This window comes from Mauremys mutica, chromosome 9 (genome assembly GCF_020497125.1).
Source record: "Mauremys mutica isolate MM-2020 ecotype Southern chromosome 9, ASM2049712v1, whole genome shotgun sequence".
NCBI classification, from domain to species: Eukaryota; Metazoa; Chordata; order Testudines; family Geoemydidae; genus Mauremys; species Mauremys mutica.
Genome location: NC_059080.1, coordinates 42,174,618 through 42,202,083, shown reverse-complemented (window position 1 = coordinate 42,202,083; position 27,466 = coordinate 42,174,618). Strand labels below are relative to the sequence as shown.

At 48.7% G+C, this 27,466-nt stretch overlaps 1 protein-coding gene across 13 annotated transcripts in view; it reads right to left on the bottom strand.

The window, feature by feature from the left end:
* Nucleotides 1-765: 765 nt before the first annotated feature.
* The window catches only part of AIFM1 (apoptosis inducing factor mitochondria associated 1), a 45,536-nt gene continuing 18,835 nt past the window's right edge, over nt 766-27,466 (bottom strand). For 4 of the 13 annotated variants that reach the window (XM_045029835.1, XM_045029840.1, XM_045029845.1 and 1 more), the window contains 16 exons: nt 26,903-26,993; nt 24,966-24,995; nt 24,031-24,063; nt 23,389-23,513; nt 23,116-23,246; nt 22,148-22,238; nt 21,348-21,432; nt 18,673-18,749; nt 11,345-11,453; nt 9,404-9,511; nt 7,323-7,411; nt 7,091-7,231; nt 6,349-6,491; nt 4,816-4,940; nt 3,403-3,599; nt 766-2,928 (listed from right to left, as the gene is read on the bottom strand). In XM_045029835.1, coding sequence (XP_044885770.1) covers nt 2,857-2,928; nt 3,403-3,599; nt 4,816-4,940; nt 6,349-6,491; nt 7,091-7,231; nt 7,323-7,411; nt 9,404-9,511; nt 11,345-11,453; nt 18,673-18,749; nt 21,348-21,432; nt 22,148-22,238; nt 23,116-23,246; nt 23,389-23,513; nt 24,031-24,063; nt 24,966-24,995; nt 26,903-26,993 — 1,647 coding nt within the window. In that variant the 3' untranslated portion in view covers nt 766-2,856. The remainder of the gene's footprint in view (nt 2,929-3,402; nt 3,600-4,815; nt 4,941-6,348; nt 6,492-7,090; nt 7,232-7,322; nt 7,412-9,403; nt 9,512-11,344; nt 11,454-18,672; nt 18,750-21,347; nt 21,433-22,147; nt 22,239-23,115; nt 23,247-23,388; nt 23,514-24,030; nt 24,064-24,965; nt 24,996-26,902; nt 26,994-27,466) is intronic. The other 9 variants (XM_045029841.1, XM_045029843.1, XM_045029847.1 and 6 more) reach the window with 5 other exon arrangements.

Below are 27,466 nucleotides of genomic sequence, written 5' to 3'. Positions count from 1 at the left end.
GTCATTAACGACAATGACAGTGACAAAATCTGCAGGTTTCCTTCACTCTAAAACCAGAAAAATCACCAACCAGAAAGGAGATTAAACTGACGCTACAGTTCCTTAGCCCTAATTACACCCCAGCCTCCCTCAGCAACTGGGTACAGCAAGATCAGGCTGAGACTTTGGGTGTTGCAGACCAGGCAGGGAAGTGAATTGGTAAATTGAGGGTCCCTGGCAGCAAGGGCCCTGCCAGCAGGGCAAAGGGAGTCCAGCTCAAGCTCCTGTATAGCAACACAGACATTCAAAAGGGGGCAAATGAAGGTTAAACAGGCAGCCTTAATTCCAGCATTTCCTACCTTGCAGGTGCTTGACTTTGCAACCTGAATGTTTTTTTTAATGTAGAGCTTTTGTTTGGCTTGTGTGGGGAAATTCCTAGGTTTTTAAAAAGCAAACTGAAAAAATAAATTCCCTCAGCAGGGTTGGAACCTTTAGATCCATCACATTGACACGTGAGCTAAAGCAGTGGTTCTCAGCAGCGGTACGCGTAACCCCGGGGTGGGGGGCAGAGGTCTGCTATGGGGTACGTCAACTCATCTAGATATTTGCCTAGTTTTACAACAGGCTACAGAAAAAGCACTAGCGAAGTCAGTGCAAACTAAAATTTCATACAGACAATGACTTGTTTATACTGCTCTATATACTATACACCAAAATGTAAGTACAAGATTTATATTCCAATTGATTTAGTTTATAATTATATGGTAAAAATGAGAAAGTCAGCAATTTTTCAGTAGCACCGTGCCGTGACACTTTAGTCTTTTTATGTCTGATTTTGTAAGCAAGTAGTTTTAAGTGAGGTGAAACTTGGGGGTACACAAGACAAATCAACCTCCCGAAAGGGGTACAATAGTGTGGAAAGGTTGAGAGCCACTGAGCTAATGGAGCAACTGGGTAAAAGGGTAAACAGGATAACCTGGGTAACTATAGTCTTGTCTGTCTGACATCAATAGCTGGAAAGATAATGACATGGCTGATACAGGGCTTGATTAATAAAGAATTTGAGGGTAATATAAACAACAAAGAGTCCGGTGGCACCTTAAAGACTAACAGATTTATTTGGGCACAAGCTTTCGTGGGTGAAAAACCTCACTTCTCTTACTGCCAATCATCATAGGTTTATCATAGGGTCACAGAAACCAGGCAAATCATGTCAAACTAACTTGATATTTTTTTTTATGAGATTACAAATTTGGTTGATAAAGGAAATAGGGTTTATGTGATTTACTTGGACTTCTGTTGACTTGGTACAACATTTTGATTAAAAAAATAGAATATAAAGTTAACAAGGCACATATTAAATGGATTAAAAGCCAACTAACTGATAGGTCTCAAAATGTAATTGTGAATGGAGAATCATCATTGAGTGGGCAAGTTTCTAGTGCAGTCTTACAGGGGTCGGGTCTTGGTCCTACACTATTTAACAGCACTGCCTTGGCACAAAACTGGCAGAGTTTAAACCCCCCAGAAAGTGAAGCATGGCTCCAGTACTGATCCTGGTACCAAGATTCTAATTTGGTCCAAAATGGACATAGGTTTTAATTTTATCACTAGCATTAACTGTGCTCTTTACCTAGCTAACTACTAAGAGAACAAAAACAATATACAAAGGGTGAGGGAAAAACTCGCAATAGCAAGACCAGAAGTGCTCCAACAACCATCACTGGTGGTCAGAAGGAACTGAAGGAGAGGAGGGGGTGGCTCTGTCCTCTTCTACCTGCATCCAATGGTGCAGAATGGCAGAGGGCACTTGAGCTGCCCCAACAAGTACCACTGAGGGAAAACGTTCTCCAATAACTGCGCATGAGGGGCGTACATACCTACAGTGGGATGGACACGTGCAATTACTCCAAGAAGAATGTTGGCCATACTTACAGGATGGGAAGCAGTGACTCCAAAAAAGTTTATCCATCATGGCCCAAATCAGCTGAACATGAGCTACCAGTGCAATCCAAAAGGGCTAATGTGGTTCTTGGATGCATAAACAGCGAAATAGCAAGTAGTAGAGAGGTTATTTTACTCTGAATTTGGCATGGGTGTGACTGCTGCAGGAATACTATGTCCAGTTCTGGTGTCCACAATTCAAAGAGGATGCTGATAAACTGGAGAGGGTTCAGAGAAGAACCATGAGAATGATTAATGGAAAATATGCATTAGTGTGAAAGATGTCAGGAGCTCAATCTATTTAGCTTAAAAGAGGTTAAAGGATGACTTGTTCCCAGCCTGTAAGTACTTGCCTGGGGAGCACCTATTTGATAATGGGTGCAGTTACATGATCAGAACTATATGTTGTGATTTTTAAGTACACATTTGAGATTCTTCTCCCCCTCTCTTGCTGCATAAATTCCTCCATCTGAATTTGCAGTAGTTTAGCCAGCACTTCAGGATGGTAGCCTGGAGTTCTAGAAACACAAGAATTGAAGAACTGCCCTCCTAAAGCAAGCGAAAGATGGAAGTGCCAAGCACCCAGGATAATACTGTGTGAACGTGTGCACTCAATCCCAGGTGGTAGCTCTGCAGGCTGCTAGAATGTGAACGTTAGGGGAGCAGACAACAACACTGCCTTCACCCTAGTGGAGCAAACAAGTGACTAATTTTTCCACAACTCCTCACATCTTTAGGAAAAAGGCCTTGAATTTAGAAGAATCTGGTTTTATTTACTGGTGCAAATGTTAGAGTTCTAGATTACTGGAAATATTCACAAAGTACTCAGAACACAGAGTCAGCGCTCCGAGGCAGGGAGAGCTCTCAGTCTGCAGCATGTGTCCCCCCACTTACACCGACGCACCCCAGCCAGACAGGTCTTGGAGCAGGGGCTCAATCTTCATGGATGTTGAAGAGCTTCGCTACTTCATTGAGGTCAGCATGCTCCTCTCCATCTTTAATGATCTGAGGAGACAGAAGAGGGCGTTGAGGGCTGCACACGCTATGTATGTGGAGTCCACATTTCTAGTTGCCAATAGAGGGTTTCCTACACTTCCTTTGAACCACCTATTACTGGCCACTACTGGAAACACTATAACTAGGTTAGATGAACCAATGGTCTGGTCTGCTGTGGCAATTCCTATGATCCATTCAAAAAGACACTCCCCTGGCAAGTAAGAGTGTCTGGCAAGGGATAAAGATAGGGTTACTCTCCCTACAAAAATAGCCTGTCTACCTATTTCCCAGCTGGCTTTAAAGACGGGACAAGAAATCGCTGGTGAAGGTACATTAGATTCTAATACTTAGCCACAATTTCCTACTATGAAAATGTATTCTGCTGCTCTGAGATGCACGGTTGCTGCCGACACATGCTGCATACATGACACTTGATGAACTCAAGTGCGCCAACCACTCATCAATAGAGAGGAAACATCTGACCTTTCGAGCAATTGGCATCCTGTTGAAGATGTTCCATAAGACAATTCCGACCACCACTTTATCCCTGATGTAGAAGATGACCCCTTTGCCATAGTCTTCTCCTTGCTTTGGAACTTGAGGTGTTGAAGGAGACCTGGCAGAGATTGTAATCTCAGAGGCTTCTGCTTCCGTTTCACTTTCTGAGCGGATGCCAGTCCCTACAGCAAAAAAAACAAAAAAACAAAAAAAAAAAACAGGGGAGAGTCACACATTGGAAATGTCATGCAAGAGTGCAGCTTTTAGTCTGCAAAGCAAAGCCTTTTGTAAGAGCTCTGAATTGCCTATCCAGACCGTGCCAATAGCTGCAATGTTGCAAAATACAAGGGAGCACTGTGAAGAGGAGACGTGTCCTGGGTGAAATAAGCTTCTTTACACAACAGAGTCACTTGTTCGTTAAGTGTAGTCTCTAGAAAGTGCCTTACGATTTTGTTTGATGTGTAACCATTTGTTTCCAAGACCCTTACTCAGTATCTCTGGAATTTTTAGTCTTTAGTGATAAACTTATTCTTGTTTTCATAGTGCTGTGATGTTAAGCAAAGGGCTAATCCTGAGTGGAATCATGCACGCTGGGGTGTACAGTGTTCCTTTGGGAACAGCAGACCTGGTAATTCTGTGAGTGGCCAGAGTCAGGGGTTGGCTATCACAGGGGAACGCTTCAAAGGGACTCAGATGCACCTATTGTTACCCTGCAAGCTAAAGGGCTGGCAGAGCCCAGAGGAAAGTGCTTGGATGGCTAGCAGGCTGGTGTCAGGGAGCTGACACCCAGCCAAGCACAAGCAAGGCTCCTTGACGTTGGAGGCAGGGGTAACAAGGTGGTTCTCAGTCCTGGGTACCCCGAGAGCCATCACAGCAGCATCCCCTGTATTGCTAGCCAACAATTTTTATACCAAGGTGAGCCACTAAACTGTGTTCCTACATCTCCCCTCCACCCCCAAAACCTTTGGTTGGAGCTCACCCCCTGCAGCAAAACAACCTGTCTTCTGGTGGAAGAAGGTTGGACACTGCTTCCTGTGTGAGGCAGAGGAGATTCAAGCTGAAGCGCTCTATTCTTTGTTTAGACTGATAATGCCGTCTCCAGATGCACAGATCACTAATCTCTGAACCTGACCAGAGGAGCACCAACATTGCCTAGAACTCACTCACAAGGGTGCTGGCTCTCCTCTCCAGAGTGGTGTGGCCAGAAGCACTCTCTGCAGCCTGGGCTGGAGGCAAGCCAAGTTTAAAGGGCAGGTGTCTCCTGATGCTCAGCACCCTGCAAAGTTCTGAAACCCCTGCTGCAGGGGAGTGGACTGACTGCCTTCAATACATGGCAACCTTCCACATATTACCACTCTACAGGCAGCTGTACAGCCTCCAGCAACGCCGCTCCCCTACCTGACTGCTCCGTTGCAGACTTCGGTGTGTCTTTTGCAGTTGCTTTAGCAAAAACTCCTACAGTGGGCAAGCTACTGTCTACAAGGCCAATGGCTTCATATCCGACGTCAGGGCCCAGGTCACTCCTAGCAATAAACAGAAACAGACCATTGCAGTGTCCCAGTTTGAAACATTAACTAGCCATTTAACAATCTGATTGATTTAAAAGAAACATGAGGCCACAGAACACCCAATTTCTCCAGAACAGCTTTGTGCCCAGATGGATTATTTGGTGGGCAGAATACTAGAGGTGCCAGCCAGCACCTGCGCGGTGCTTTGGCTGCACAGCTCTCAGTGCAGGCATTCAATGGACAAGTGTAGATCTAACCGAACAGGGGAGGGGGAGATGGCCTAGCAAACTTGCCTGTTACTTCACAGTGAAATATTGCAATGCACCATCCCCCACAGAGCTGCTCAGCAATCAAATGGCCAAATACACAGGATCTACACAGCGAGTGCTATCCCATGGTATGCCATGGTACCTGGTCTGGCAACACAGCAAGGGATTGGAGAGTAACTTTTAGCCACCACACACTGACAAATGCCGAGTGAGACCCAGTCTGGCTCGCCCGTGGGTTGGTATAGTTAAAACAGAATGCTTGTAGGATGCTGCATGCATTAATCCTACTTAGAACAGCTGCTCCCATGGTACAAGTTAATGTCTAAACATTTGCTCAGACTGTAAATCCCCCCAGGCAGGGGAGAAGCATTGGCCAGTGTGAATTTCTCATTCACCACAAGAGGTGTTATCCCCTGCCCATCAGGAAGGACTACTGTGTCCAAATGTGTCATTGTGGAATAAGGACTTCGTTGATTGTTTCCCCCACAGCTCTGAGGAGGGGACATGCCTAAGCCCCCATCCCATCGCAGCTTGAACACTGGAGGAAGGGAATAAAAAGGCTTGTTAAGGAGAACTGAGTAATCCTTTGTTGCTTGAACTCTGAGGGGCGAGTTTCTTAGCCTAGGCAAGGAGTCCCCAACAGCTGAGCTTGGGTGAGCCCTAAAGGACATCTCAAGTTTTTTTTAAATTACAGAAGTTTCTATTATCATTTGGAATGGAAGACTAATGTGTGTGTGTGTACACTACCTGCTTTAACCTTGTAAATAACTCATTTCTTTTCTCTAGTTAATAAATCTTTAGTTAGTTCATTACAGTATCAGCTACAAGGGTGGTCTTTGGTGAGAGATCTGGGCGCAACTGATCTGGGTAAGTCTTTTGGGACTGGGAGTAAACTGAATGTTATTGGGATTTTTGGTGCAAGGGACTATTTATCACAAAGGCAAGCTTTAGACTGGCATGCTCAAGGGGACTGTCTGAGACTCCATGGTAAGACTAGTATGTTGGGAGTTACCGGAAATCTAATTAAAGAACATACAACCAATTTGGGGCTCATGCCCTGCTCTGTGACAATCTGCCCTGAGGCTGACACTCATACTTGTAAGCCACTCCGGACAGTGAGACAAAAGGTATATAGAAAGAGGGAGTAAAACTACCAGAACATTGACTGATGCCAATAAGGCTTAGCAGCTCCTGTCATGTTTTCTCCAGCTAATCTTCCACTCACAACAGCATGATCATGATGCTCCACCCGTCTTCTGCCTAGCTTGATATCGTAGAAGCAGGCGGCATCTCCTGCCTAAGAGAGAGATGCACACAATGAAAAATGGACAAGAGAAAAGGCAAGTTAAAGAGAAAAAGAATGATGGGAAATGTTGCCCAACCATAAAGGGAAAGAAAACTAAGGGTTGCAGGACAGCCTCCAATTTAGCAGGTCTCCATGGCTTCAGCACTTCTGCCAGAACCAGGAAAACTAAGATGAAGTGTGATCAGCATGACCACAAAACTAAGGAGGTTTGGATTCCCTGCCAAAGGACCTGTGTGTGTCAACATAGGACTCCTCTGGCATTAGGCAAAGAGGTGAGTGGGTTACTGGGATATGCCAACTCCTCATACACACAGTGCTCATACTTGTCAAGTAAAAGTTTGCACACAGTTCTGACTACAGGAACAAAGTGTGCCAGCGACTGTGCATTAATGAGCTACCTAAGATTGCCAGGAAGGCCCCAGACACCGTCACGGCTGAGATGCTGCTGCTCTCTACATCTTACTTGTATTGTCAGCCCACAATCCACCCATTCACCTAAACTGGGTTTGTAATCACAGTTCTATGTACATGCTTATTCACTGCAACATAAACAGCAGATAAAGAAGAATCTTCCACCTGCACACACGTACCACCCAGATGTTGGAGCGCGCCTGCAGCTCTGCATTCACCCTGAACCCTCCAAAATCAGAGTCTACCTCCAGGCCAGCAGACTTTGCTAACTCCACATTGGGCTCCAGGCCCACTGCTGCCACTATGTGATCAGTCTCCACCTGACGGAGAGAGAAATTCAGACCAGTTACATTACTGGTTCCTTCTCCACATTGCCAAGTGTCTGGCTCGCTACCTGCTCCTGGCATTTACCTTTCTTCCATCCTTCAGTTTAATTACCAGCCGGTTCCCACAGACACAGACGGACTTCACCACAGCATTGGGCATGACATTAACACCCTCTGGAAACAAAACATAGAACACTTAACCGGAGGCCAGGGGAGAAGAGCAGAGATTTCAGTGGAAGCCAAACTGTGTGGTGCAGACATGCAAGCAATGTACCACTTCTTGATTGTACCAGGCAGAATTGCGAATGGCTCAGCAGCTAAGGCACACTGGCTTCTCTTTGTTGTACACAGGATCCACATAGTCCAGAGTAAAAGTGTGAACAGAAAGGAAACTAACTACAGTAGAGCCTCAGAGTTACGAACTGACCGGTCAACCACACACCTCATTTGGAACTGGAAGTACACAATCACGTAGAAGCAGAGACCCAAAAAAAAGGCAAATACAGTACAGTGTTAAACGTACACTACTAAAAAAATAAAGGGAAAGTTAAAAAACATTTGGCAAGGTAATAAAAATGTTTCTGTGCTTGTTTCATTTAAATTAAGATGGTCAAAAGCAGCATTTTTCTTCTGCAAAGTAAAGTTTCAAAGCTGTATTAAGTCAATGTTCAGTTGTAAACTTTTGAAAGAACCACCATAACGATTTGTTAAGCATTACAAACCACCTCCATTCCCGAGGTGTTTGTAATACTGAGGTTCCACTATAACGAGTCTGAAGAGGATTGTTTAGAAACACAGGAACTACAGCAACAAGTGATTGTCTGTAAGGAGATGCAAGTTACATGCACAGAAACATGCAGGGATTGGGACCTTTGTTTTCCAGTCCTCAGGCACTATAATGGATACATAGGTTAGATATTGCTCCATTCCAGCCAGGTCCACAGACCGTATAAGGGATCTTCTGGGATCAGTGGAAGAGAAGCAGACCAGCCCCATCAGTCACTATGCCCTGTGGCTAAGCCCCACGCTCAAAAGCCCATTAGTTCTATTCTGCCTCCATAGCGGGTTGGGTGATCAATCCTCTTCCTTCCTCCATCCCAACCCTCAAGAGAACAAGAAATTATTCTAAATGGAAAAAGCCAAAGAAGAAAAAGGTACTTCAGACCCGATCGGCTTGGCCTGCTAATCCCATCAGGTAGGGACAAACAGGACCCTGCTTGCTCAAGATGGGAGGCCATGCAAGATGTGTTCCCTCTTCCACAAGTTTTGCTCCAGGCTAGATGGCTGAGGCACAAAACCAGAGGCAGAATCCCAGGTTCTGGCTATTATGTTTGATGCAGCTCAGGAGAAGGTAGGATGTCAAGTCTTGAAGACACACTTTGCTCCCAAAATGCTGGGGCCACCTGGCTGCTGGTATTGTTCCTGCTACAAATTAGAACAGCCTCAGGGCCATTACAGAGATAGCCATGGACAGGGTACCCTGCCCATGCCCCCTGCACAAATGATTGGGAGGACGGGTGCCACAGGACCCACCATGCCGGTTCTGAGCTACCCAAGGAATCCTCAAGCAGCCGGGTAAGCCAGCTTTAGGGCTGTTTTGTACCACCTAAACAGACAAGTTGTTCTATCTAAAACATGTCCTGTTCTGCTCATGGGTTGCCTGTCAGTGAACTGTGCCTCTTCCACACCAGAAATCCCCTCTCAGCATTAGGCAAATGCTCAAGCAGGACCCCCTCCTCTGGAGTGAAGGGACATTCCTCAGAGGGGACGCAGGGAAGGTTAAAACTCCTGCATGCAGCTCTGGAGCTATGGCTAAGGAGCATATGATCAAGTCCAAGTGAGAAGAACAAGCTAAACCTAAAACCTAAGCAGATTAGAGATTCTACAGCAGATGCATGAAAGATGGAATCAGTGACAACTCCACAGGTGTCAGTGAGGACACTGATTTTCATGGAAGGAGATGTCTGGCTAAGAGTTCACGGACAAAAAGGTAGAGGCTCTTCGCTGGGGACAAGCTATGAGGCAGTGCTCTACCACCATGAGGGCTGCTGTCATATACTTTACAAGAGTAATACTGGTGAGGATGGATCTACTCTACTGCTCCCACAGGCTACCCTGTAGGAGAAGGAGCTCTTAGGAAAGGAAGGGGTTAAAGAACAGCTTTACCTCTTTTGACTTTGTCTGTTGTCCAGTTGCTCAGATACTCAGGCAGGACCTTGCCCATGTTGCCGTTCTCTGGGAACATCTGAATCACCTCCAGCCCTGTGGCTTGTACTGTGAAGAGACCCAGAGAGCAGCCCCTTTATACCACATGGATAACAAGGAGCTAGGCAAAACTGTTTCTATGCTTGTTTCATGATAGTTTACCCTGCTTAGACAGAAGGAGTTCAAGTCCTTTCTTACTGTAACTTCCTAGACACAAATCACTCTAGCCCTGTGTCCTGGCTTCCAGAGTTCGCTTCACAGGTGAGTAACAAAGGGACTGTTTCTGGCCTTTGGGGTCAGACACTGTCTGGATCTCTGACTGGCACCAGCGCACTCTGGGGGATCAGACACTGGATTTACACACAGAGACAAGATTGTGTTTGCCTAAAACAGTCTTAGCGGTGTCCATTTCATAGAATCATAGATTATTAGGGTTGGAAGGGACCTCAAGAGATCATCTAGTCCAACCCCCTGCTCAAAGCAGGACCAATCCCCAAACGGCCCCCTCAAGGATTGAACTCACAAACCTGGGTTTAGCAAGCATTTAACTGTCCCGAGGGCGGATTACCTCCACGCAGAGAGGCCTATTCTTTAGGAGACCTGCAGAAGTTAGGTGAGGAAGATATTCAAGAATGCATGCACACTTGCTAGTGAAAACCCAACCCAGCAGTGTTGGGCTTGTGCTCACAGGCCTTTGGGAGAATTGCTGGAGCGGGGCTTCATTTACAAGGCAAATTTGACCTTTCTACAAGGAGCACTGATCTCCAAATGTACTCGAACCCACCTGCTATTCCAGACAGCAAGCCCACAAGAACCAGGCTCAAAGAATTGGGAAGCACTTCAAAATACTCTGGTCCAGTAGTCCAGGGCCCCATTAGCTAAGGAGATGTGTGTGGGGCAATGGAGAGCCTGACAAGTCCACACAGCCAGCCAAGAGTTCATGTGATAACGCACCAGACCACTACAGGCAGGCAAACAGACATCTGTTCCACTGGCCAACTGCCTTGACTGGCAGGGAACCCAAGCCCCCACCTTCCCTTCCCAAAATAAGACCAGAGGTTCGGGGGAGAAGAGGGATCTGAGGGCCTGTTCAGACAAATACGTAGTTCGCAGCAAGCTGGGGTGTAAATCTACCCAGCACTAGACTCTCATTGTGCAGCAGGCTATGTCAGGGGAGGCCAACCCGTGGCTCCGGAGCCGCATGTGACTCTTCAGAAGTTAATATGCGGCTCCTTGCATAGGTGCTGACTCCGGGGCTGGAGCTACAGGTGCCAACTTTCCACTGCTCAACCCCAGGCCACGCCCCACTCCACCCCTTACCCCAGCCCTTCCCACCCCCTCCCCTGAGCCTGCTGCATCCTTTCTCCTCCCCACTCCATCCCAGAGCCTCCTGTACACTGCAAAACAGCTGATCGCGGCAGGCAGGAGAGATGGGGAGGGAGGGAGAGGTGCTGATCGGCAGGACTGCCAGTGGGCAGGAGGTGCTGGGGGTGGGGGGGGGGGACTGATGGGGGCTGCTGACGTATTACTGTGGCTCTTTGGCAATATACATTGGTAAATTCTGGCTCCTTCTCCACCCCTGGTCTACGTGGATCCTGCTGCCATGCACTAAAAGTTCCCTAGTGCACTTTCACCTACCTTACTTTGAAACACGAGTAGGTCAAAGTGCACTGAGGAAGCGTTAATTTGCAGCAGCAGGGTCCACACAGACAGGCAGGCTAGCAAGGGGTAGAGTCACACCCTAGCTTGCTGCAAACTAAGCATTCGACTAAACAAGCCCTCGGATTTTTCTAGCTTGGGTCTCTCTGGGGTTTCTTAACATGTGCCAGTCTCACGTGTCAGTCTCACATGTGCTGCCTCGTGCAAGAGACTGAAGGAAGTGGCCTGGTGCAATCCACTCACCCTTTCTTCCCAGAGCACAGGCCAGCTCACTACCCAAGAAGCCGCCGCCAATAATGGTGATGGACTTGACTTCTCTTGAAATTTTTTCTAGAGCTCTGAAGTCCTCAATCTGTAAGAAGATTTATTTCCATTTCAGACGCCCCAGTCAGTGACAACAGCCGATAGCATTTTGCTCTAGGCCCTCCCTCCAAATGACTTGTGAACATGGAGAAATTGGTCCCACACTCTAATTACAGGAACCACTCTCTGGGCTAAGAGTCAGCTGTACATATTTTCCCTTCTGTACTTTCAGCAGTAAAAAACGGTTACTTACCTTTGTAACTCTTGTTCTTCGAGATGTGTTGCTCATATCCATTCCATGTAGGTGTGTGCGCGCCGCGTGCACATTCGTCGGAAGACTTTTACCCTAGCAACTCAGTGGGTCGGCTGGGCGCCCCCTGGAGTGGTGCCACCATGGCGCCGGATATATACACCAGCCGACCCACCCACTCCTCAGTTCCTTCTTGCCGGCTACTCCGACAGTGGGGATGGAGGGTGGGTTTGGAATGGATATGAGCAACACATCTCGAAGAACAACAGTTACAAAGGTAAGTAACCGTTTTTTCTTCTTCGAGTGATTGCTCATATCCATTCCATGTAGGTGATTTTCAAGCCTTACATAGGCGGTGGGGTCGGAGTGAGATGTTGCAGAATGCAAACTGCTGAGCCAAAGGCTGCATCATCTCTGGACAGATAGACCAAAGAGGCAAAGGTCCGGATAGAGAACCAGGTAGTAGCATGACCTAGCCCCTGGAAGGGTATGTGAGTCGGAAAGGCAGGAGAAGAAGCCTGAGCCCTGGTGAAACGAGCAGTAAGGTGGCTCGACGGAACATGGGCCAGTCACAGGAGGTGCAAATGCATGACGTCACCCAAGATGGAAAGCTCTGGGAGGAGACAGGTAGGCCCTTCATCCGGTCTGCCAATACAACGAAGAGTTGGGGGCGTACAAAAAGGCTTGTCCACTCGACATAAAAAGCGAGCGCCCTACGGACGTCTAGGGAGGGCGAATGTGCTCCCGTCGCAATGAATGGGGCTTCGGAAAGAAGACCGGAAGGAAGATAACCCGGATGATATGAAAGGTCAACAGCACCTTAGGGAGGAAGGCCGGACGTGGCCACAACCGCCCCTTGTCCTTACGCAACATAGTGTACCGTGGGTCCACTGTGAGAGCCCGAAGCTCGGAGACTTGTCCAGCCGATGCAAAGGCTACAAGGAAAAAGCTGTCCCTCAGGACAGGTATCTCAGTGAGCATGTTGTCAGTGGTTCGAATGGAGCAGGCATAAGTCTGCTTATAACCAGGTTGAAGACCCAGGAGTTGGTGGGGCGGTGAACCTGGGGGCATAAATGCCCCAAGCCCTTGAGGAACCTAGAAACCACAGCGTGTGAGAATATGAAGCGGCCACTCTCCCTTGGGAGGAAGGTAGAGACGGCTGCCAAGTGCACCCTTAATGATGAACTGCGCCCGGCGCTGCTGTTTGAAGATCATAGGCAATCCCAGAGGAAATAGATCGGAACCTCTGTGGGGGAAACATTGTGTTTCGTAGCAGCAAGAGAAAGACGGCCAGTTGGGCAGAAACGTTAACCGAGTGGAAGGCTTCCTACCACCCAGGAGAATCCTGCAGAACCGAGGCAGGACAATGTAACTCGGATCGGTTTAGGCCCGCAGCAGGCATGCGGAGATGTGGAGGGATTGCAGGTCTAGGTGGTAAAGTTTGCCGTGATCCAGCGTTATGAGGTCTGGGCAAAGAGGCAGGGGAATTGGTTGGCTACCGACAGGTCTAGCAACATGGTGTACCAGTGCTGCCTGGACGCTGGAGCGATCATGATCAGATGCGCTCTGTCCCTGCGGAGTGTTAGCAGGACCTTGCGAACCAGCAGGAGCAGTGGGAAAGCGGACGGCAGATGGCTCGTCCACGGCATCAGAAAAGCGGCCAAGATCGAGTTCTGGGAGAGGCCTTGGCATGAGCAGAACTTCTCTCTCATTCCGTTCCCACGAGAGCGAAGTTCCAGAAACGTAAGGGATAACATCCGGAGGAATCAACCACTTGAGAGACCGGAAGGAGCTGCTGAGACGATCCGCCAGAGTGTTCCGGACCCCTAGGAGAAAGGACGCTACCAGGTCCGTCAATGGAGCTGTGCAGGAGTCCCGGAGCTGGATAGCTCCCTGCAAAGAGAGGGGGACTGTGCTCCTCCGTTCTTGTTTATGCAACGGGTGTCCATTGTGTTATCTGTGAACATCGAGACACAAAAGCCTTGTAGGTGCTGCTGAAGCACCTGGTACACAAGGCAGACTGCTCTCAACTCCCGCACATTGATGTGCAAGGGCAGCTGTTGAGCCAACCAAAGGTCTGGAGTGGGAAACTGACCCAAGTGAGCACCCCAGTCAAGAGATGGGGGCGTCCATCATGAGGGACACCGAGGGTGAGGTGGATGGAACAGCACCCCTGCACACATCAGGGAGGGCGTCGACCCCCAGTCAAGGGAGCCTAGGACGCTCGGGGGGATCGAGGCGACCATGACCACGCTGTCTCTGGCCGGGTGGTACACTGAGGTGAGTCATGATTAAAGTGTACGGAGGCGAAGCCTGGCATGTTTGGTTACGCACGTGCAGGCAGCCATGTGGCCCAGAAAACCTAGGCAAGTTGAAGCCAAAGTTGCCGGGAAGGTCCGTAGACCTTGTACAATGGTTACCAACGCGTGAAAGCAAGGCGTAGGTAAGCAGGCTGTGCGATACTGAAGTCCAGGGTGGCTTTAGTTAAGTCTATTCCCTGAGTGGGAATCCGGGTGGATTTCGTTATATGGATCCTCAGGCCTAAACGCAGGAATAGGATCTTGTCAACGCCCACACGAGTGGTAACTTGGGCCCCGGTGGCCCCTGGTATGAGCCAATCGTCCAGATACGGAGAACGTGTATCCGACAGTGGCGGAGAGGGCGGCGACTACAGCCAGACACTGTGAATACACCAGGGGCTGGATAGAGGTCAGCCGGGAGGACCGTAAACTGGAAATGACGGTTGGCCACAAACCGGAGGTACCTGCTGTGCGGAGGATAAATGGCGACGTGAAAATACGCGCCGTTCATATCGAGGGCGGCATACCAGTCTCTGGGATCCAAGGATGGGATGACGGTCCCCATGGATACCATGCAGAACTCCAGGTATATCATAACTTGTTGAGCTCCCGCAGGTCTAGGATAGGTCTGAGACCTCCCTTCACGTTGGGGATTAGGAACTAGTGGGGCTAGAACCTTTTGTCCCTTTCTACCGTGGAACCTCCTCTATAGCTCCGATGGTGAGGAGCGCCTGCACCTCTTGCAAGAGGAATTGCTCGTGAGAGGGGTCCCTAAGAGGGACGAGGAGGGATAGGCTTTTGCCCGATTGGTGGTTAGGAGGACCCTGATTTTGGCCCCTTAGGGGTCCCGACCAACACCTACGACTGCCTCAGCGTCGCCTGCTGGCAAAGCCCTGTCTTTGTCTAGGCGCAGGGTAAGGGCGGCGAGGCTGGGCGGAAAGGTCGGCGGTGAGACATCGGCATGTACATGCCGAGAGGGAGTGCATAGTGACCTCGCTGACCTTTGGGCCTTGCAGCCTAGGGCCAGTTTTGAGAACAGGCCTTTGTCATTGAAGGACAAGTCCTGTATAGTGTGTAGCAGCTGCGAGGGAAGGCTTGATAACTGGAGCCATGAAATGCACCTCGTGGCAACACCTGAGGCCAGAGCCGTGGCTGTGGAGTCCGCTACCTCCAACAAGGTGTGGAGGGGAGCTCACCACTTTGAGCCCTTTTTCCAGGAGGGCATCAAACTCTTGACGGGAGATCTGAGAACCCGACTCCGTAAAGTCTCCCACTAGATGACAAGGGAGCAGGGGGAAAGACATACATATAGGTGCCCGTCGCCCCTGGAGGATACCATGCACATGCATTCGACTCCCGTGCCTACGGGCGGGATAGTGGCCACTTGGAGATACATAGTGAATGCCACCCGTCTCGGAAGGTCCTGATGGGCCCCCAGGCCGATTAGGGGAGGGTCCAAGGAGCACGCTTGTGCCCCCGCCTCATCTGGGGAGGAGGGAGACAAAAAGCCAGGGCAAGTGGGTCTTGTGTGGGCTCACGCTCCTGGACGACCTGCTGATCTGGTGGGATGTGGAAATCCGGTGGCAGAACCGGACTCCCTCCGTAGCGGTCGGAGAGGGACGACTAACTGTCACCCCTGGTACCCAGTGCTCTGACGGAACAGAGCGTGATGGGAGCACAGGTAGCGCGCCCAAGATGTACAGGGCAGCCACTGATGGAGGTCAGGGTCCTGTCCTGGAGCACCCGGAAGACTCTGGTGTCCACATCCGGATGGATGGCCATGGCACTTGACGCGGCACCGGGAATCGGTACCGTGAGGCCTACCGGTACCGGGAGCGAGAATGGGACCTGCGACCGGAGCGATGCCGGGAGGCTGGCCGAGATCTCGAGGCTCGACACCGAGAGCGGCTACGTGAGTCCAGTGCCTGGAGCGGCGCCGAGAGCTGGATCTGCACCGAGTGTACCAGGTCGGGGAACGGGCCGCTGATCGGTGCCGCGGGTATGACCGGTACCGATATGGGGAACAGTGCCAGGACCGTGAACGGTGCCGGCACCGGGCTTGACGACAGGACCGAGAACATCTGCGAGACTGCGATCGTGAACGGTGCCGCTTTGTGGTGCCGACGCCGGGTGGCGTGAGCAAAACAGGCTCGCGATAGACAATATAACCCGCACCGGCGGTACCGGGGGTTAAAGCAGCGCAGGTTCTGCCCTTGCCATTAACACCCTCGCTGTGGAAATGTTTCCTGCGTGGAGGGAATGGTGAGCACAACCACAGCTCGCATCGGGGAGCGTTCAGGTGCTGGACTCGACGGCTCCTGCGTGGCCGGAGTCTACGGTGCTGATACTGTCGGTGCCGCAGCAGGTACCGGCGCCGGGCAGTGCGACGTAGTAGGGCGCTCGGGCTGCGGAGCAGGCGGCTCGGACGCAGCTTAATAGCGAGCTCGACCACGGTTCGTACCGGGGAGCGTTCCAGCACCGGACTCGACGGCTCTTGCCTGGCCGGAGTTAACGGTGCGGATATCGTCGGTGCCGCGGCAGACATTGGTGCCGGGCGATCCCACTGAGCATAGCGTTCGGCTGCGGAGCAGGCGGCTCGGACGCAGCTTCATATCGAGCTCGACCACGGTCCGTACCGGGGAGCTTTCCAGCACCGGACTCGACGGCTCTTGCCTGGCCGGAGTTAATGGTGCGGATATTGTCGGTGCCGCGGCAGACATCGGTGCCGGGCGATCCGACTGAGCATAGCGCTCGGCTGCGGAGCAGGCAGCTCGGACGCAGCAAGGATATTGTGCCTCTTCATCCTCCAGGCCGAATAGATGTCGGAGCCAGCGACGGTCGGCGCCGAGAGGCCTTGGCGGTACCGGCGATCCGGTGCTGAGGGAGCGCTCCTGAAGATTAACCAGTGCTCGGTGTCGAGAGCGGAGGAGCAAGAGCTGCCTCCCTCAGGAGCTGTTTGAGACGAAAGTCCCGCTCCCCTTTGATCTCGGATTAAAGGCCTCACAAATGCGGCACTTATTTATGAGGTGAGATTCCTCGAGGCACTTAGGAGAGGATCTCATGTCGGCATGGGCTTGTGGCCGGCCGAGCATTATAAAACCCTGTGGACCGGGCATCGGACCCGGCACCGGGTGAGGGGAAGGGGATAAACCCCGAACCCCTGTGAAATAAATACTATACTACAAACAAATAAAGTTAACTATAAACATCTGAACTATATACTTAACGAGAGAAACTACGAGTAGCTAGGGAAGTGGAGGTCAGCTAAGCCGCGCTCCACTGTTCCAACGACCGACACGGGCGGTAAGAAGGAACTGAGGAGTGGGTGGGTCGGCTGGTGTATATATCCGGCGCCATGGTGGCGCCACTCCAGGGGGCGCCCAGCCGACCCACTGAGTTGCTAGGGTAAAAGTCTTCCGACGAATGTGCACGCGGCGCGCACACACCTTCATGGAATGGATATGAGCAATCACTCGAAGAAGAACTCTTGGATTTCCACTGCAGTCTGATTTGACCCACCTGCAGAGATCCAGAGCACAAAGAGATCTTTCCCACTCCCAGGGTGAACCATCTCCTCATAACAATTTCCCTCCAGCCAAGAAGCCTAATCCCAATTAACGGGGCTCCAAATGCGCCTCCACATATCACTCTAAAGCAACCAAGAACCATGCTGCCCACCTTCCTCCTTCCCCAGCTGAGCACGCCATCCCCACCAGGCGCTCAGCAGGAGTTCAGGACTAAAAGCTGGTCTGCCGATCGGTAGCACACAGCATGGCGCCTTATTAGTGACTGAACTAGAACAGAGCCCCAACTTCCTCCCATTTATATTTCAAAACACCACCAACACTGCAGACACAATGCACCTAAACCAGCGAGACCAGCTGGTCTGTGACGTGCTTTTCATGACTGTGAATTTGGTAGGGCCCTACTTATAAAGCATGCTGCCCTTAATCAAGGAAGAACAGAACTGTATATAGGAAAGGCCTCTGCAAGCAGGGATGGGATACTACCCAGGAGGCATGCACCATACTGGGAATAAGGAGAGGGAAGCAAGAGCCAAGGAGGTAACTTTCCACCCCCCACCCACATTTAGTCACTACTGAAACTGAAATTTCTGTGCACTTGCGACTGTCTACCAAAGCTAGCTGGTCACGTGGTTAGTGGAATCTTCCTAGACTTTTAAATCCTCTGCTCTAATCCATCTGGGCCAGAGAAGACAGGGGCAGAATGCTTTTGTGCTTATTGCACTGGACCGGGAATCAGGATATCTTGACTCAACCAATATGGCTGTGGGAAAATAATTTACCCTTATTGTGCCTAATTTGTAGTTCCAATCTAATCTAAGGATAACCCCACCCTTCCCCTCCTGGGGGTTGGAGGATGCTCAATTCGTTATTGCTTGTGAAATGCTTGGGAGATATGAGAAAGTCCTATGCAAAGGAAGTGTACAATTACTTGCTACTGCAACCCTAATTTATCTCTACAATCCTGAAGCGAGGGCTCTAATTTCCTGGGAACAAGGTGCTGGGATGCTAACACAGCTACCCTGTCAGCTCGCTTGTGGTCAGCAAAGCTGTATGAGAGACCTTCTAGTTACCTGTTGGGCAAGATCTGTTAAGAATCCGAGTTAGCGCAGAGTTAGCACAGACTGAGGGTAACAGACCCCATCATGACAGGCTTTGGAGAGCACACAAGGAAAAAAGCCCCCTTGGGATTACCTTGCGGAACAGCGTCAGCCTTTGTTGCACATCTTTCCCTGCTCTCTCGATTGCAGGAAGATTCCTTGGGGAACCACCTGATAACAGGAAGAGACACAACTAGCAACACAACACTCAGATGAGAGCACTAGCCCTCCAGGCAAAGCTGTAGAATCTGGGTTTGGGCTCCTACTGCTGCAGAACGTACTCCACCCCCTGCTCTTCCCTCCAGCCAGACACACTCATATACATCTCAGCTCTGTTCAAAACACAGGGTTCAGAAGAAATCAGTATTGTCAAATGGGACAAGGACAACTGATAAGCTCATCAGCGGGTATGAACAGCACTAAATAGCTCAAAATAACAGAGCACAGTAATTGTCAAACATGGCCAAATACAACCCATCTGATATATTTACACAGCCTTCAGGACATTCAGAACATGCTAAATCTGCAGGTGTGTGCGCGGGGGGTGGGGTGGGAGTGGGGGGAGGTGTCATAAGTTTCTAGCCTTTCTGTTTGTGAAGAAACTTTTCTAAATGTGCCTCAGTGTAACCAATGCAGGGATGTCTGCCTGAGTCTGCAGACAGTCTAAAACAAGCATTCAGAGGGATGGACTCTCTTGCCCTCTATTAATCTCATTGGGATGTTAACTATAGCCCATAGAGCAGAGGTCCCCAAACTGTGGGGCACATGACCCTGGGGGGGCATGGAGTAAAGTTCAGGGGGGTGGGGAGGGAGTGCCACCCACCAGCCCTGCTCCTGACCCTAGCCCCACATCCAGGGCCCCGGCTGTAAGGCCAGCATCCAGGGCTCCACTCCTGTCCCTGTCCCTGCACCCAGCTCTAGCCCCAGCCCTCTTACCCCAGTATGTGTTCCCCCGCTCCTGGAGCCACGTCACCACAGGGTGGAGGGTGGACACAGGTAAGGGGTGATGTGAGGTAAAAAGTTTGGGGACCTCTGCCATAGAGCTAGCTGTGGTATTTATTTTATTCAGCAGTAACACAAGGAACCTACAGGCCTGTCCCCTGTAAAACATCGGCTTCAGCAGTTAGCGTAATGCTTGAGGCCTATGAAGTCTGGCACAGGTAAATGGCCTAACGGTCACCCCTAAGTTTTGGAGAACTGGGAACAGAGTGCGTAAGGGGGAAGTTTGTCCATATGGACACCAGCCAACCACAGGAACAGGAGCTAACACCAGTTTTTAGATATTTTTAGGATAGGAACATCTGCAGATGTTTGACCACAAGAGTGCCATGGCAACGAACTGACATATATGATAATAAGATCATTAATATACTAACCCATAGGAGAAGGGCATCCCAACATTAGTAGGGTGAGGAAATACAAACAAGGAAGAAGGGAGAAACCCCTACTGAATATGCATTACACAGAGTGGCATCAGCATAACATATAATACAAGTTGTAGCCCATTCTATGTGCGGGGTGAGAGAGAGATGGGAGGTGCCAGGATGATGGCCACTGGTGATGGTGATGGTGATGAGGAAGATAACGGCTAACATTTCAGGTCGTTCTGCAAGGGAAAGTGAGTCTGTGGATGTTCAGATGGGTTAGAGAGTTTGGGACTTTGCTAAATGTATTAAACTACTGTAATATAGAGGGGCTCCTAAAGTGTGAGTGTTGCAACTGTGCACATCAGGGCTCCCCCCGAACAGAAATTTTGATAATACTGGGGCTGATTTTGGGACAAGAACCTGTCAAACCTCAGAGTGATAACTGGGAATTCTTAAGTAACCAATATACATCATCTGTAGATGGGGCTAACTAACTCTAAACCCTTACAATGGCACCCTGAATGTCAACGTTTAGCATTTCAGGGCTAACCGTTTTAGCAGAAGGGAGTGGGAACAGCTTAAGGGAGGAAATTGAAGGGGGAGAAAAAAGAAGGAAAACCAAGAAAGAGGTAGAGAACCCAGGAAGGAGGATTGGGAAGGAAGAGAATACAGGGCAAACAGATGATTTTCCCACTAAGTAACACTAAAGGTGGCAAGGTACTGAACAAATAATAGGTAAGGTAACAACAAACAGTTTAGTTACCACCTTAAGGTTGGTATTCTACACTTACCATGAGGGGTGGGGGGGTTGCACAATCATAGGTAATCTGCCATGAACTGTGTTCTATCGTCACACCCTGGCCCACTGACCATGATTAAAAAGGGAATCCAGCCCTTTCCACCAGATGAGTTTGGCAGCCTCGACTAAGAATCGTAGGCTATAGCAGCAATGCCCCACTACAGAGGGGATTGGAGCTAGATTCTCCCCCTCACTCCTCAGGCAGGCAGGACCTTGAGCCTTGCTTGGCACTCAGAGCCTTATGTCAGACTTGAAACAAGAACCTCCTTCCCCATATCTTCTCAGGAGTTTCTTCTCAGCTTGCTGGGCATGGCTTAGCATGCCTCCCCTGCTGTCCTGTGGCACAGTCAGCGGAGAACGGAGACATCCCATGGTTTCCATGGGATGAGTTGGACTGCACTGGACCAGACACAGATTCCCATCAGGCACATCCCTGCCCGTGTAACTGTCCTAGACAAGGTTGCGCGGTTCAAGTCCCCATCAGCTGAAGAGTTCTGTATTACCGTCCCAGAGAACAAAGAACCTCCCCCAACATGGTGTGAGACATTACCAGCAGCTCAAGAATTAACATGTCAGGGAAAGACGACACACCATGGAACTTACCTGTGGCAATTAAACATTTATCATAGGATATCTGGGTTCCATCATCAAGTTTCACCACATTGCCTCGAACATCCATATGCACCACCTGCAAGGCACAACGCAGAGAGCAGCTCAGGTTTGCATGTCCTGTATGCACTCTGATCAGCGGGCATAGGCTTACCAGGCAGAGAAGCAGCCACAGAAGATACCTTAGCGTGAACAAGGTTTCCCTGTAGAATCTCCCTTTTCTGGAGAAAGGGAGCTGGGGAGGGAGCATGGCTTCAGAACTAACAAGAGGTTTTAACTTGGCCGTAGCTCCAAGCTCGACTGAACCTTCCCTAGGCTTGTTCCTCTCCATGAACGCTGACTCTCAGGGGAATGCTGATCAGGCACCTGCTATGATTCCATGGGACAAACAGGCTCACTGAAACCAAAGGCCATCTGGGCTTGGCTACCTGGTGTACAGGGGAGGGAATGGCCAGCCAGGTTCACAGGAAGAGGCCAGGCTCCCTACTCACTCCAACCACGAGGCTTGTAAGGAGGCTCCTAAAGCTAACTACGCACACCATCTCAGGGTCAGGTGGTGCTTGGCAGCCTCAGTAACACCCCACTGCCATGCTTCAGAACTGGAGCTCCATCCCAAATGTCTGCACAACTGTTTTTAGTGCATACCACGAGCCTGCCCCTGTCAACCTGGGCTCACACGTGCTGCTGCGGGTTTTAAAATGCAGTGTAGACAGACTGTTAGGCCCTAAGCTCTGCTGTTTGTAAAGCACTGTGTAAATGTATGGTGTTGTAACACTGATTAAAGTTGTACCAACCTTCTTGCCACTGAGGACGGCCACTCCACCATTCTCTGTATAAGGCAGATCACGAGCAGGTACGTAGAAAGAAGGCGGCTGGAAATATATACTGTAGAGAAAAAGTGCTCCAATGTATACAGTATCGCTGGTTTTCCTACATTAGCAGCTACTCAATGACTGGAAGAGCGCCTACACATCGAAATGCATACAGGAGTTTACAAAGGAAAAAAACAACCTCTGATACATTAACATGCTTCCCCTGCAAATTCCAGAAAGGATTTTGTCTCAAAACTAGGATGTCTATACTGTTAAAAACCAAGCACTAGTACAACAATGCTCTGCAATGGAGGAAGCCATACAGGTCTAGTCAAAATTGCACGGAGGTTAGCTTTGCACCACATCATTGCATTAAGTTCTCTACGCTCATTTCTTGGAGGTTATACAGTCCAGCTCCAAAGTGTTCAGTATTTTCCCTTAAGACAGAGAAAGATACAGGCTGTAGGGCAACAGTGAGAGACACTCATGCTCTGCAAAGTCACTTCACCATAATGGTCTCCTGCACTGCAACATCCTAGGTTTATAGTTTGTTGCTTGGTGCTCCTGACTGACAAGTCTGTGCACAATCTCAGCATTTAAAGCCAAGGACTCAATGCAGCTAGTGTACATAGTGAACTAAGCAGCTCAACAGTGCAGCTTGCAGCTGTTATCTTCAGTACGAAGATGTAGCTCTTGGAAACTATGTGTACCAGCATACAGTGCTCCTTGAGCAGTCTAGCCACAATGCATGGCGGGACATGTATTCTCAATAGGCTGTCCATCCATAGTGAAGATAAGTGCATGGAAATCTGTGCAATTTTAATCCCAGTGGTCTTCATGCACCTAAGCAGGCTGCCAGTGACTCCCAGATGAGCATAGTTTGGTCACTCAAAGTGACATTAAGCAATTAATTCAACTCCCATTAGTCGCTGCATGCAGATGACACATACCTTCTCTCTTTGCCATTCCACTGTTTGAATCGCAGAGTCTCCGTGACATTCGGATCCTCTGAAAACCACAGTTCTTTGGAAAGAGGAGGACGCATATATGGCAGGTCAGGATCTTCAGAAACAATCAGCACCTTTAAGGTGGGAAATCATTAACAATCTCAACTATGTTTACAAGTTGAGAATGGCAGAATGAAATGTACAAGCTCTAAAGGGAGCATGTCATTTGGCTTTAGACATGCCCCATTCTAGAGCAGAGCTGTGCGCATCCCTTACCCTAGCCCCAGGATCACGAGCCCGAATGGATCGAGCAGCAGCAAAAGCAGCAGTGCCTCCACCAATTAGCAGAAAAGGAGCATGGGATGGACATTCAGGGCGAGCACTCGGATCTGTCTCTGGAGCTGCAAAGCAACAGATCAGACAGCCTGCTGTGAATACAGCAACAAAGCTCCACCAGGAACACTGCCTGCCCCGAACAGCAGAGGGGTAACATTCACCCTTGAAAGAATCATGACATCCTTTTGCATTTCAAATACTGTTAACTCTCTTTGGTGGGCTGCTGTCCCTTAGATATTCACTAAAGACTGCTCTTTCCCATCCCCTCACCCAGAGGGCTGCTTCTCAAATCCCACATGACATTCTGGGAGATGCTACCCTCACCAAGGAACAGCCTGAAACAATGAAGGACTCAATGTGTAGTTAGCATCAGAAGAGATACTATGGAAAAACTGCTTCTTAACTCCACATACCCAGCTCCCTGTACATGCCATTCAGGCCTACTAAGTTTAGTGACTAAATCAAGTTTTTACCCCAGTTACCCTGCAGAGTCAACACATCTAAGAGGCACAGCTGAGGATTCTGAACAGAACAAAAGAATCCAATAAGATAGCTTCTGTTGTCGGACTTATGCTCACTCACCTCCTTGCTCAGCTGTTGTCAACCCCGGCTCTGCTGTTTATAATAATTAAAAAAAAAAAACGAGAGAGAGAGAGAGTTAGTTAAAGGAACCTGCATAATGAGGCTGAACTATAACCCCATTGGGACATCCTGTTACAAGTCATCAAATGGAGTTGCTTACTCATTTGAGCATTGCTACTACACTTAGCTGTAGACTGCTATTCAAACGTTCATCAAGGCTCCTGTTACATTTATAACACCTCCATTAAAAAAAGCTCTGCTTAAATTCACATAGCTGGGTGAAGTGGCTGCAGCATAATCAAGGACTTACAAAGCTGATTGTTGGCACTCAACATGCAACTTTAAAAGCTTCCGGTAAGACTGAGACATTCTCCTTATAGCTCAGGATAGTAGTTTATTCCAGACAAAGCATCAAAGATTCAATGTCTTTGAACCCCACAGAATCAAACAACTGGTTAGTGCTGAGCAAGTGAAGTACTGCAACATCTGTGTAAGTCACACAGCCTGCAAAATGCTCAAACACCAGGGAGATGAGGCCACTAGAGCAACACTTGATCCTGGTAATATCCTAGCACTTAACATAGAGACATGTTTGAAAAATGCCAAATTCCAAGTGGCTGCTTTGTTTAAATCTCTGATGTAGGAAATCTTTACATTTTAAAACCAGAATCACTTACAGGCAGGATCAAAATTTCGCTCTTGCCATTTAGTGCACAGCTTGCAAGTAATCCAAATACATGGAATACTTGAAACCACCAGGAAAAAATCCTGGGGGATGTTTTCTTTTACTCATATACTGAGATGGAGACCAGCTCATAGGAACATGTTTCTCCTACACACATTCAAACCCTGTTTTAAGGAACATATGACTATCCTGCATACAGAAATAAAACCGAGTTCAGAGTTATCAGGGCGATTCCTGGATTCCTTCTCACCTGTTGTGGCCTGGGAGGCAGCACCCACTTCTGGAAGAGAAGATACTAGACTTAATTCAGCAAGATGCAAACTAACAAGAATGCACTTGGGAAGCCACAATTCAGAGTTAATCTCTGGATTCCTCAGGGTCAGCAAGCTCCCCTCAATGAAGGTGGTAGAGCTTCTAGTGAGTAACAGCCTCTGTCATTAGACTACTGTTCCAACATTTAACCTAGAGAGGTCTCTCCCCCAACCCCAGCTCTGGCTTAGATCTGCTGTAGTCCAAGTTATTGGTCTCAATACCAGGGTAACTGGTGAAATTCGCTGACCTATGTGATGCAGAGGAGGTCAGACTAGATGATCTAATGGTATCTTCTGGCTTTAATCTACAAATCCTTCAAAACGCAGTGAATCTCCAACTTTTTCTTCCTATTGGCTTCATAAGAGAGCACCTCTCATGAACCTACCCCTCACTGACCAGGACCCAAAGCCCCCATTGACCAGCTCTCAAGAGGTTTCATTCATTTCAGAAGAAGTCTACAGACCACAGTTTTGAGAAGTGACGCTCTAAAACAGTGGTCTCCAAACTTTTTTGATTGCGCACCCCATCAGTAAAAATTTTTTGGACATGCACCCCCTGCTCCCAGCCAAACTGTCAAAGCAAAAAAAAAAAAAAAGCACCGCTCGGACTCCCAGCCAAACTGCTGGGGGGGGGGGGGGGGAGTGGTGGAAGCAGCACTTCTCCGGCAGCGTTCCTCCTGCCGCACACCCTAAAGGATCCTCTTGTTTAGTTTAAAGAAACCAGAAAACTCTTAAGAATTTATGGTGGCTTTTTGTAATTTCTTAAATTTATCTAATTAATTTTAATCAAAATTGAATACAAAACTATCATACTGATGTTTATTGAGGATTAGATACTGATCCCCTTACTCAGCTTTTATGTTTTGTAGCATCACTGATTGCAATGGGACTGTTCTTAGAGTAAGGTGATAAGCAACATGAGTGAGGGTGTCAAAATTAGGACATAGTAGCTTTTGTTTTAACCGTATCATTAACAACAGGACAGCAGAACAGATTTATGATGAATAGTTTACTTCTGAAATTCACCATTTTGTACTACCAAGTAGAACTGTATTCTTAGAAGCTGTGTTCCTTTCTCAGGTATTTCCTTTGAATCGAAATATACTGCATGATGTGGCAATAAGTTGTCAGCACTGCAGAAATGTCGTCCAAATGTAGCCGAACTGCCGAGGGAGGGGATGAAAAAAAGCTGCTCGGATTCCCAGCCGAACTGCCAAAGGGGAGAGGGGGGGGGAGAGAAGCGGTGCTGCTCCGGCGGTGCTCTCCTGCCATGCACCCCGAAGGATCCTCTTGCGCACCCCACTTCAGAGACCACTGTTCTAAAAGATGTGCAGGGGCCTGTGTGTCAAGCTGCCATTTCAGCAGCTGTTTGAGACACCTGACAGTATAAAAATGTAATTGTGCAAATATAGTTCCTGAAATGGAAAGTGAGTTGGAAGTGGCTCTTGGATCACAAAGTGCTGCTGGGTTCACACAGTGATGGAAGGGGATGATCTACAAAATCCAGGGAACTTGAAATATTTTTAAGCTTTTTTTTTTTTTTTTTTTTTTTAAACAGTGCTACCAGATGGCCAAGAAAAGGTGTTTAGAAACTTCCCTACGCTTTCCTCTTGCCCTTTTACAGAGAGCCATTTGGACGGCGAGCGCCACTGTGCATGATTGAAGGCACAAGGCTGAGTGTACCAAAGGCTTACACACCAAAGATTGACAAGTGCTCTCCCACCCTAGCATAGTGCTACCTTGGGCTTTTAAGAGTATTTTGTCCAGCCTAGTTTTAGATGTCCCAAGTGATCATGATTACTTTTAAGAAAAACCCTTTCTTTTGAGACTCTTAAAACTGGGATATAACTCGTAGCTATGATAGGCTATTACCCACCAGAGGTGGACTTCATGTCTTGGGATTTAATAGCCATTGCTTCGATGCGGTCATTGAATCTCTCTCTGTCTTCTTTCAGTGTCTTGTACACCTGGAGAGGAGAAAAGTAGATGGCAGTTACTCATCTACCATGTGCATATCACTGCATCAATGTAACATTATGCTTCAACTCATTGATAGGCTTTTGTCCACTCTGCTCACTCAGAAGAGCCATCAATTAAACAAACGAAGCAAAATGCAGCTCACTGTTAAAAGAGAGCACATGCGTGTGTAGGTAAGTCTACAAAATAATGCATGCAGCTGAGGAATCTCAGATTCCTCCATTGTTCTATTCATGAGATGAAGCATCTCCACTGTCTGGGTATATTCCTGATCATGGACTGAGGATTTCTGCAGATGTTTGGGAGTTGGGCTGAAGATTTGTTCCAAGATGGGCTGTATTGTATGGGCCTTGCCACAAAGGCAACACAACCAATACAAAAAGAACGAGGAGTACTTGTGGCATCTTAGAGACTAAAATTTATTTGAGCATAAGCTTTCATGGGCTAAAACCCACTTCATCAG